Here is a 12587-nt window from a genome sequence, read left to right as displayed (position 1 = left end):
CTGAAATTTTCATTAAATAAAAAAATACGTAATACGTATAATAATGTTATTATTATAGGTATTACGTATCTTTTTTATTTACTGAATATTTCGGCAAAATTGACAGGTACGCGAACTCCTGTGTATTTATAAAATTAGCATCCATTTTCGAAGAGAATTCAATGATATCGATGTCTCAAAGTTATGGTCAATGTTATACAGCAAATCTCGGTTATAACGAAGTCACAGGGACCTATGAAATTACTTCGCTATATCCGTAATTCGTTATAACCGTATAGTCTAAATTTGAAGACCCTTCCCAGTAAATGGTGACATCTTTTTACGAGTTAAAATTTCTCAAATGAGACTAAAACAATACCTACAATTAATCAGCCAATCAAATTATGACCTTCAGGGTAGTGTGAAAACACAATAAGGTTTCACTGGGGATCCTCGTGTACTGAATTGAATTATTAGAAATTTCGATCCCTAGTCACGTGTAGATAAATTAATTAATGTATACCGGTATGGAGGGACAAGTATTAGAACAGCGAGTAATATTGATATTCAGCATCTCCACATAGTGTGAATTCTGGTCTGTTTTTAAACGTCCTTGCATCTTGGAGCTAGAATGCATGTGGACACACTATGTTAGAACCCAATGTTTTTTTTTCCTTTCTTTTTTTCAAGAAGACTATTAGTACATTAACATAGAAATAGCATGACCAATATGACTCTAGTTGGCATTAAGGTCCATGAGCCTTTCGAATAAACATTTCATTTTTAGTCCTTTTCTAGCTATAGACAGCTCAGTTTCACAATTTTACATTTATAAAAAATGGAGATAACAATAAGTAACCATGCTCAAAATTCCAATGAAACCCGCTTGTCACACCCGCCGTGTGCTCCTTGTTACGAGAGGGAATACGAGAAAATCCCTATAGACGGTTCAGTGTGTAAATAATGGTATGATAATGAATATGAAAAAGGTCAATCAGCATTCGACTTTATGTATTTGCTGACAAAGGCATTGTATCGACCATAGAACTAACAAAATGACTTTAAAAGGAGGTTCGATCCTGTGCTTTTGCAAAAGATTTCGGTCTGGACCTTTAATTCTAAAATTCTACATCATTTTTAAGTTCTATAACATTAAATCTGGATTCTTCAATGCAAATTAAACTATATCCAATGAAAAAAACGCGATTAAACTCCATTTGAAAAGGATTAAGCCAGGAACTATTTTTTTGTGGTGGAAGGTTTTTTAAGAAGAAATTTCTAAATCTTTTTCCAATTTTTCCCTTTTGAAATAGGCCTAAAAACAGTACTTTCAAGTTTAGGTTCCTAATTTTTCCATGCTGTTTGCACAAAGAGTTGTTTTTCGCAGTGAAATGTTTTATACTTGTTCTGAAATATCTATTCAAGTACTTTTTATGAATTCTTTCGTTATATTGTGACAAATATAGAAATATATTCTGAAAGTCCATGAAAAAATTAGCCAACACTTTTTAGCAATATCTACAAATTTACATCATAGACCCCCACTTTTGTTTTTCTTTTCTGAATATATAACATAACTTTGATTAAACTGCTTAATTTTGCAAAAGTTTAAGACTTTAAAATAATTTTCTTGCTTGTTAAATTTTCAACGTCAGAAATATGTTGTGAGTGCAGAAAGGTCAAATAATTGATAATGCGAAGCAATTCAAAACTTTTTCTTAGTAACAATTTTAAAGTGTCTTTTTAAAAAACTTAATTTTTTTTGTCCAATGATTTCTTTGGATAAAATCATTAGAGGGAAAACGTCGCAGATTTGATTTTTGGTTAAGACACAAATTTCAATGCAAAAAAGATAATAAAAATGTACTTGTAGCGTCAAAAGAAACATATTGACCCCCATTTTTGTTTTGATTTTAATTAAGCTATGTGTGTTGAAACTAAAAATATACTTGACAAAAAAGCCATAAATATCAGGATATCTTGATATCCTTTCTTTATCAACTTTGTTGTCAATAGCTGGATTAATTTTAGAAATTGTTGGTAGATAGTATCGAATCAACTTGGACACATAAATTTCATATAAAGACAGATGAGATCTAAAGCTACCTGGCTTAGTAACAAAATTAGACGATGAAAATTAATTTGAATATGAAAAAAATGCACCAGACTTTGGTGTACCTTCTATTTCAAACATGAGCATCTTTTTTAATATCAGTCTCAGTTGTACAATTGTATATTGTGTGTGCAATCCGAACTGTTTTTTTTTTTAAAAGTAAGTTCTAAATCGTGGAAAAAACACCAGTCCATGATGCCATTAGCCTGGACTTTAATTTATCATGGGGAATAGTTTTATAAAGTGTTGAAATGTCGTGCGTGATTTCAAATCACTGGTATCTACTAGTTCCTTGTGTTTTTTTAGTGTCCACGTTTCTTCTCAAATGTTACTGAACGATACTCCTAAAGTTAATCCGGTGTATATGGAGGAAAATGATGGTGTATTGCTTTCTATCATGATTATCATCACTAACTGATCCAACAAGGATACATTACGTTTTTGATACATACACAAAATTAAAAGATAAAAGTTACGCGCGGTTATATATCGTGAAAAAAAATAATTTCTTGTTACTGGTCGATAAACTCGTACTATACCCCCGCTTGAAAAGTGGATGGGTATATAGTGATCCGTCCGTCTGTCTGTTACGGTGCCTATCTTTTATCCGAAGCTCCTCTCATACATGTACTGCTGAATGATTTTGAATGAGACTTTCACCGAATCTTTGTTAGTTAGTACTATTATGCATCTTCTGTAATTATGCCCCCCGCTTGAAAAGTGGGAGGGTATATAGTGATCGGCATTTCGTCCGTCTGTCTGTTACGCTTTATCTTTTATCCGCAACTCCTCTTATACTACTGAGTGAAATTTAATGAAACTTTCACAGAATCTTTATTACATATTGCCATTGTGCACCTCCTATTTTACTTTTTTATTCGACACATATTTTAGGTTTCCCATAGCAAAACATGGACATTGCCATTATATGTTTACCTATGACGTCACATTTAGAAGCTTCTGGATAACATTTGATAGGACGAGTTATTCCTCTTTACACATTACCGTGAAACAATATATAGCATCACCTTTTGCAACTCATTGCTCACAGTTTTTTTTACTTTTTGATCGGACACATACAGTGTATTACGGGTTTTCCATAACAAAACATGGACACCGCCATTGTTTTTATAATGTTGAAGGGTATCCATCTCTTATCCGCTCCTCCTAGGAATAAAATTTAATGATATTGTCACAGATTCTTTATTACATAATGCCATTGTACACTTTTTTTCATCTGACACTTATTTCAAGTCTCCCAGAACAAAAAGTGGACTCTGCCATAATAAAGGTATGGGAGCCGGGGGTATCATTTAGTGAGCTCAGTGCTCACAGTACCTCTAGATTACTTACAATGTACATGCATGTATTATAAGAAATGATTATAGAATGGACAGCGAGCAAAAACCAGTGTAGCAGTGAATCCCTTCCACTGTGACCTCTATATGAACATGTACGTCTCACAATATCACCAATATCAGCTTTACCGATTCCCTTACAGCTAATTTAACATCTTTAGCAATTTTCGTATATGATGCCTCTCAATAATGAAAATCAGAGACCAATTATGATTGAGTTACAATAACAATGGGTAGACAGCTTTGTCAAACTGGGAACTTGTATCAAATCACGTGCTTTGTTTGTAGCAACCATTCAATACTCGGAGCAGCTTTGCAAAAACATTTTCGCAAGAAAATAGTTCAACTAAGGAAGAAATATATGGAATTCTTTGCTCTCAAGCGAGATAACATCGTAAGCACGGGGACAAACGTTATCAAAAGGTAAACGATTCTAGCAGTCAGTGACTTTTTCAGAACAGTACTAGTCTCCTGTAGTAAACTTCAACAGGATATAAGATTTTCCCCCACTCACAAAAGTACACACAACTTAGGTGAAAACCCCAAAAAAACATTGAATCATATCTCGAACACACCCATCCTTTCTTAGAAGAATTTTAAAGCGAAGGTTTAAAGTAACAATCTTTTGAATATTCTCAAATGCATGATATGGGAAAAATTACAGGTTTTTCAGCATGAATAATTTTACATGTACCTCATTCGACGAAACGAAAAATCAAATAAAATTTGAACAAGTGTCACATTTAAGTTTTAGAATTCAGATGACTGAAAACTACATGTATCTGTTGACTATACATGTGAACATGCAATGTCACAAAGGCAATGTATACCAACCAAAGTCATAACTTTTTATACGTCTTGCAACAGAAACCATGATAGGAATTTTTGATTAATTTTGGAAAATTTGTACTTTCAATAAATGAACATGTATGTCTGCAAATTATAGAGACTGGTTTTACCGACCAGTCAGAATATATATCTTAAAAGCTGAAAGTCTCCATCCCAATTTTTGCCAGTTTTTATGCCAATGCTCAGAGCATTTGCGTCAAGTTCTGAGGACCAGCTAAATATGAAGTTTGGTCACCTACAAAGATTATAAACCAAATATCCTGACATTATGGACGACCATAAATAAAAATGCAAAGTACAAACAGACCATCAAAGAAAAGTAAAAATAAAAAACAAAAATGAAGCAGTACAACAAAATGCAACAAAGATTAAAAAATATGAAAACAAATGATTTGACTGTCTGTATACATGTTTACTTCAAAACTTCTGCATGTACACAGATTACGTATTAATCTTAACAGCCCATACAATTGCACTTGTTCTTTTAACTTCCCTTTCCGTACCACTGCATGAAGATTATATATTGTTCTTGTTCACTGCTTAGAAAATGTATTGCACAACTGGATTATATTTTGTTTGTTTGGTTTTTTTCAACTTCATTTTTATTAAGTGAGCAAGGTGTGTTATAATTACAAACAAAATTATTATATTATGAATAATTAATTCAATAAGTTTTTTTTTCAAGTATTACTGCAACTCGTATACATGGACTTTTAAGTGTGAGTTTGAAAATTTCCTGTTCAATAAAAGCATATTGAAAAAAAGCACAAGCAATAGATGTGCAGTTACGGCTAAGCAGTACTCATTTCTATACCCACTAAAATGCGGAGCAAGAATTTGTCTAGTACTTTAATTTGTGGTTCGAATTCATTCCACTGCTTGACAAGAAGGCAACTGTTGAATGGTTTATGCTTTAAAAGAATCCTTGAAAAGTTTAAGCATGTAACTCAAGGACAGATACATTTATGACCATGCAGGTATCACTGAATTGAATGGTTGATAATAAATCTACATGTACTTTAAGAGAGATGTTGTAAAATTGACTGATCATGATAATTGTCACGATCTTCTGCTTTTCATGTAAGTCGTGGGTTGTTTATTTGTATCCCTGTCCTTTTGTAAATTTTGAATTTACCGGGTGGCAGTAAATACAGAATTTACAACTTCACAACTCTGATATATTTCATGCCACCTGGTAAATTCAAAATTTACAATATGACATCCCTAAAACAGTACATCATTTTGAGTTAGTTTCTCTCAGTTGACGTTAAGACTTTGAGGGTTTCTTTTACGAAATAGCCCTATAGAACCCCATTTTAAAGTTTTGCCTTCTATAGGAATACCACTGGCGAATGTGAGTACATTTATTGTATATGGTGATCATTAACATAATTATTAATTCCTTTTTTAAGAGATCCATTAATATTTTACTATATATAGTGATCTCATATGTCATATTTGCAATGATTTTTTATGATAAACGTAAATTCAGACCTTATCTTCTACTTTTTTTAACAAATACAAAACGTACAGCTTTAAAAATAGCACAAAAACAACCACTGAACTCGCAAAGCAATTCATAGAGCAAGTCTCCTGCTGTGTTGTTTGTACACTAGTCATACCCAGTGCTTAATTCAACGAATAATTTTTATTCCGCCTACAGATGTTTATGTTTTGTTGTTGACAACCATTTCAGACAATAACAACTTAATGTGAGATGCATTATTATCACAATTTACCAGCTTTTATAAATTGGCATCCAATTGAATCAATCCTAAAATTAAAGATATATTGGCGCATATTTTCGTAGCAGAATAATAAACAATTTAAATTCATATTTAATCTGTAGATATTTATTTTTTATGTTGATTCGTGCTTTTCAGAGCACGTGCATGAGGATAGATCAGAATCATAGGAGTACGCTAATTAAATCATCTATGTGTAGATATTATAATTTTTGTCTCGCAGTTGGCAACTAAAACTTCAAGGATTTTTTTTTTTTTTGCAATTTAAACATGTTGTATGCATTAACAAAAGGTTTTCTTTTTCTACAAATTATACATTAAGTCTTATATATGACACATGACCTTTAACAAAAATGATGGATTCATTAAGAGTTGCACTAGTCTATCTGCATAGCAGGTATATGATGGCATATAATTTCATATGCAGCATATGACTCTGAAACTTTAAATAATTATAAAAGTTTCAAAACTAGTTTATGACACTGCAACTTACCTTCATTGGGGCAATACATGTCTCTCGCCATCTTGTTGACAATATCACAGCGGAAAACAACATAAATACACCAAAAAGTGAAACCAGCAGGGATGTATACGAGCAGTGGTTGCCGACAGCTACAAATGTGTGATTCTAGTGGTGAGGGCAGATCCCTGCATTCTTTTTCATCTGACAATTGTAATTATAGGGCGACTAGCTGCAGCGTTATGATTTATGATGCATTCCTGTGCAGTAGTGACATCGTTGCTCCTTCGCCGAAAACAACTTTCTAAGTGGATGCAGGATTACGAAACAAAAAAGTTCGGAAGTGCTTTGGCATTGTACACCATTGTTTTGATTCTCGAGCTCCCACCTGTTCAACTGCTATACTCATACCGACACACTCAAACACAAAAATACACACACATATATGTATAGGAAACGTATTCAAAATTAACATATTAATTAAAACATTACCGCTTCATTTTTTTATTGGTTGGATATACTTCTGTTTGAATTTTCTAAATTTAAGTTGGCAAGAATTAATTACGAATGAATTTAATAGTACTACTTCTCTTGTAAAGGTTCACTCTGGTAGAAAAGGGTAATTAACTTGAAGAAAAAAGCTTAGTTGGGTGTTCTTGTTTTATATTAATTTATTCATTCATTATATTATTTTCTACTGTTATATCTATTTTATTCTAAGTTCAATTTACTTAATACAAAATATGGCGCTCCCTTTTAGATTTAAATGCATTAGGCCTAATATGTACATTTTATATTTATAATTACAATATAAAATTAATGATGCAAATTTATACATGAATATAACTATCATTTTCCCAAGAATACATTGGGTGCTTGAATCCCTATTCTTTTTTTTTGTGGGGGGGGGGGGGAGAGTGGGAGTGGGGGTGGAGATGGGGGTCAATACTCAACTTTCAGGAAGATCAAAGGAAGGGAAATATTTCAGTGCTTACGACTTGTCGTTACGAACAGAACAGAACATTTTATCTCTAATTTAGAGCCCATAACAGACAAGTATGAGATTGTTACAGTAATAAGGAAAAGATAAGCCAATGAATACATGTAGGTAAAATAAATAACGATCAAGTTTTCAATTCCGATATTACCCCCTCCCAATTACGGGTTCGGCCCTTAAAGCTTATAGTGCATGTAAACAATAATTATTAATGCCTTTAAATCAGATTTAAAAAGAGAAGTACATGTATTTATATATTAAGTATAAACTACCATGCATCAAAGAAAGTATGATTTCAAAATTTAAGTTGATGGCGATAGGAGACGACATTTAATGCCCTGTTCACACGGAGAGTTTAATTCGAATTAAACGTAAAGTTACTGCGAATTAGCTTCGCTTAGCGTTCACACGAAGAATTTAATGCGAATTAGTTTAATTCGAATTAGTTTACTGCGCATTAAATTACTTCGCAATAGCTCCATGTGAACGCTAAGCGAAGCTAATTCGAATTAAATTCTGACGCATGCGTATTGGCTAAATTTAGTCAAATATCACTTGTCGATGGTCAGCTACAGGTACTTGCGCTATTTTTGAGTGAAAAACTAAGCAAAATTTTGTTAATCATCAAAATGTGTGTACAGACACTGTGACATTACCGGGTATGTCAAATGAATATGCTTCTGCAGAAGGTGACGTGATTTGCAAATGACGTCATAATAACCGTGCTGACGCCGGGCTGCAGAAGTAAAATTTTACTTCGCATTATACTTCGCATTAGCTGTCGTGTGAACGCAATTTAATTCGCATTAGTTTGATTCGCATTAGTTTACTTCGCATTAATTTACTGCGAATTAAACTCTCCATGTGAACAGGGCATTAGACACTGTTTGATAAGTTAAGTTATAAGTAAATTGAAATGAGAAAACAGCGATTAGCTGCAACTTCTCGAACGAGAGAGACTCAGAGAGGGAGAGAGAGCATTCACCATCTTTTTTTCAAAGGAGGAATGCCACACTAACTTTTTTATTTTATAGTTCTCTAATGCCCTGTTCACACGACGAGTGTGTGTGTTCCTAATGGAATCAAACTAATGCGAATTAAATTGCTTTCACACGACAGCTAATGCGAAGTAAACTAATGCGAATTAAAAGTTTACTTTAGCCTGGCGTCAGCACGGCTATTATGACGTCATTCGCAAATCACATCACTTTATGCTGAAGCAGATCCATTTGGCATAATGACAAAGTGTCTGTATACACATTTTAATGATTTTCAAACTTTTTCTTAATTTTTCAAAAAATAGCACAAGTACCTATAATGACCACCGACAAGTGGCATTTGACTAAATTTTGCCATTACGCATGTCAGAATTTAATTTAATTAAAATTCGCTAGCGTTCACACGGAGCTAATGCGAAGTAATTTAATGCGCAGTAAACTAATATAAACTAATTCGCATTAAATTCTTCGTGTGAACGCTAAGCGAAGCTAATTCGCAGTAAACTTACGTTTAATTCGAATTAAACTCTCCGTGTGAACAGGGCATAAGTCAACCTTTTTAAATAATGGTTTCAGCATTGAAAGGCGGACATTAGCTCTTAAATTTTTTTATATGATTTTTGTTGTTGTTGTATTTTTTCAAAGATAATTAAAAAAATTATTTACATCCAAATTAGATGCTTTCTTGTAAAACTTTTGCTGTAAATGAATGCATCACGTGAATACCTAATGAAATATGTAAAGAAAAGCCGTATAGATTTTAAAAATTTTTAAATAAAAAATAATTATGAAAATAAAACATATAATGTGTAAATATATTTTAAACTTGTGGTTAAAATCTTCTTAAAACCAGTCACAATTGGGGAGAAAATGTTTGTTACATTTTTATAAAAGAAATTGAAACAAAATAGCCAAATTTTAAATAAATTATTTTTTTTAATTTTGGCCAATCCCGATTAAAATCAAACCGATCCCAACCATAATTGAACAATTATTGGAAATAAACTAGAGGTACTGTGAGCAATGAGCTCACTAAATGATACCCCCCGCCTCCCATATGAAAATAAAGGCAGTGTCCATGTTTTGCTGTGGAAAATCAAAAATATATGTCAGATCAAAAAGTAACATAGGAGGTGCAATGGCAATATGTAATTAAGAATTTTTTCATTTCAGTGGTAAAGAGTTGCGGATAAAAGATATACTAGAGGTACTGTGAGCAATGGGCTCACTGTTCCCATATGTGTATAAATGGCAGTGTCCATGTTTTGCTAAAACCCAAAATATGTGTCGGATCAAAAAGTAAAATAGGAGGTGCACAATGGCAATATGTAATAAAGATTCTGTGAAAGTGTCATCAAATTTCATTTAGTGGTATAAGAGGAGTTGCGGATAAGAGATGGGTACCCAAAATCGTAACAGACGGACGGACAGACGGACGGACGGACGTACAGACGGACGGACAGACGGACGGACGGAATTAACGATTACTATATACCCTCCCGCTTTTCAAGCGGGGGGTAAATTTACTGTATACCCTCCCACTTTTCAAGCAGGGGGTATAATAATATTTCTTCAAGAACACTAGTCTGATTAGGTGTAATAAGGGTTAAAACATAATTGAACTTGATAATCAAATAGATTTCTTCATTGTAAATACATGAAAGAGGTAATAAATTAGTATTTTATTATACCCCCCGCTTGAAAATTGGGAGGGTATACTGTAATCGGTATGTCCGTCCGTCCTTCTGTACGTCTGTCCGTCTGTCTGTTACGCTTTGGGGTACCCATCTCTTATCCGCAACTCCTTTTATACCACTGATTGAAATTTAATGAAACTTTCACAGAATCTTTATTACATATTACCATTGTGCACCTCCTATTTTACTTTTTGATCCGACCCGTATTTTAGGTTTCCCATAGCAAAACATGGACATTGCCATTATATTCTTACCTCTGACGTGAGATATGGCGGCTTCTGAATAACATTAAATACCACGAGTTATTCCTCTTTACACGTTACCGTAAAACAATATATAGCAAAACATGGACATTATAGGAGGCGGGGATATCATTATACCCCCCGCTTGAAAAGCGGGAGGGTATATAGTGATCGTTAATTCCGTCCGTCTGTACGTCTGTCCTCCGTCCGTCTGTTACGCTTAGGAGTACCCATCTCTTATCCGCAACTCCTCTAAAACCACTGAATGAAATTTGATGAAACTTTCACAGAATCTTTATAACATATTGCCATTGTGCACCTCCTATTTTACTTTTTGATCCGACACATATTTTGGGTTTCCCGGCCACAGCAAAACATGGACTTTGCCATTATAACTATACGGAGGCGGGGGGTATCATTTAGTGAGCTCATCGCTCACAGTACCTCTAGTTTTTAGCCGGGCTCATTGCTCGTAGAGCAATGTCCGGTATTTTTTTTCATTTTGTGTTTATTTGATCGGGATCAGTTTAATTTTGATCGGGTTAGGTCCAAATATTAAAAAAATTAATTTCACTATAAATTCTCAATTTCATTTCAATTTCTTTTTAAAATGTGATTGACAAACATGGTCTCCCCAGTTGTGACTAGTTTATGATGTTTTTAACCATTGGTTTAAAAAATATTCACAAATAATGTGACATTGTGTTTTATTTTCATAAAGAAAAAGTCTAACTAGCCTTTCTTTATATATTTTATTAGATATTCATATGATTTATTCATTTACAGCAAACTTTTAACTCGAACACATATTATTTAGATATATTTTTTTTTTATTTCCTTTGAAAAAATACAAAAAAAAAAAAATAATAATAGATAAAAAAATAAAAAAAAAATACGAAAACTATGGAATGCCATATACGACAGCCAACTGCTTACTGCTTACTGCCAACTGTCAGATGCTTACTGCCAACTGCCACACATATTTGAATAAATTTTCATATTTTCGATGACATTTATGTGAATTGTCAAAAAAAAAAAAAAAAAAAAAAAAAAAAAATCAAAATTAAAAAAACATGGATCAAGGATTTTTTCCAGGAGGGATCCACCCCAGTAAAAATAAATCGAACTCAGAAATTTCTTGTCAAGAAAAATAACGTACACTCCTTTCGTAAACGTGAAAAATTATTTTGGCTGTGTGGGTGGGTTATGCTCCATATCTTCATATCTATGACTTTTCATACAAATTAACTTAATACAGATCCGCGTTTTCGAGTGGGGGTGGGGGTGGGGGTGAGGGGTGTGTGTGTGTTCCAAGGTCAGTTTTAAGTACTTAATAAGGGGTAGATTTTATCTATTGAAATCAGACTGAACATATCATCAGATCTTCAAATATTAATTAAAATGGATAAATGACTCCTTAATCTCATCGTATGTGTTTATTAATGTAAAATTCAATATATGAGATTGATAAAGTATGTCATTTTTTATTTGTTATCTTATAAAATGACTATTTTCCTGTTTTTAATCCCCCCCCCCTTACATGAGACAACAAATCTTTGGAAAGGATAAAAACCGAAAAAAAGGATTTGTTGTTGATTCACGGGGGAGTTATTTTAATTAAAGATTTATATCTCTTTGTTTTTACAAAATACAATGTAAGTTATGTTTTATATGCACAGAGGGGGGGAGGGGGGAGGTCCGGACCATCCCTTTGAAATTTGTAAAGGTATTTAATGTGCAAACTAAACCAACTGAAATTTATACAATGCATAAATTAAAAGGGACCCCCCCTAAAACGCGGATCCGTGTTACTTGAAAAATCTCATAGACTGCATGAAGACCCCCCTGCCAAAATAATTTTTCACATTTAGGAATTTAACTGAGTTTACTTTTTTTCTTGTCAAGAAATTTCTGGGTTGGTTTTTTTTTCTACTCGGATGTCCCTCTTGGAAAAAAAATCCTGGATCCGCGTCTGTTTTTTGAAAATACACGTGAATATATATCAAAATAAATATGAAAATTTATTCAAATATGTGTGGCAGTTGGCAGTAAGCAGTTAGCAGTTGGCAGTAAGCAGTTGGCTGTCGTATATGGCATTCCATATAATTAAGAGCTAATATAGGTCTTTCAATGCTGAAACAATTTTTAG

The 12587-nt window shown here is 33.2% G+C and overlaps 1 protein-coding gene across 2 annotated transcripts in view; it reads right to left on the bottom strand.

Moving 5' to 3' along the window:
* LOC134258076 (neuronal membrane glycoprotein M6-b-like) overlaps window positions 1-6864 on the bottom strand; it is a 34890-nt gene extending 28026 nt beyond the window's left edge. Inside the window, exon 1 of one of the 2 annotated variants that reach the window (XM_062740639.1) lies at window positions 6538-6864. In XM_062740639.1, the coding sequence (XP_062596623.1) occupies window positions 6538-6568 (31 nt within the window). In that variant the 5' untranslated portion in view covers window positions 6569-6864. The remainder of the gene's footprint in view (window positions 1-6537) is intronic. The other variant, XM_062740642.1, reaches the window with a different exon arrangement.
* Window positions 6865-12587: the final 5723 nt, after the last annotated feature.

The sequence above is a fragment of the Saccostrea cucullata genome, unplaced genomic scaffold (assembly GCF_032062105.1).
Source record: "Saccostrea cucullata isolate Sc308-1 unplaced genomic scaffold, CSIRO_AGI_Scuc_v1 ctg802, whole genome shotgun sequence".
Lineage (NCBI taxonomy): Eukaryota > Metazoa > Mollusca > Bivalvia > Ostreida > Ostreidae > Saccostrea > Saccostrea cuccullata.
This window is presented reverse-complemented; position numbering and strand designations above follow the sequence as displayed.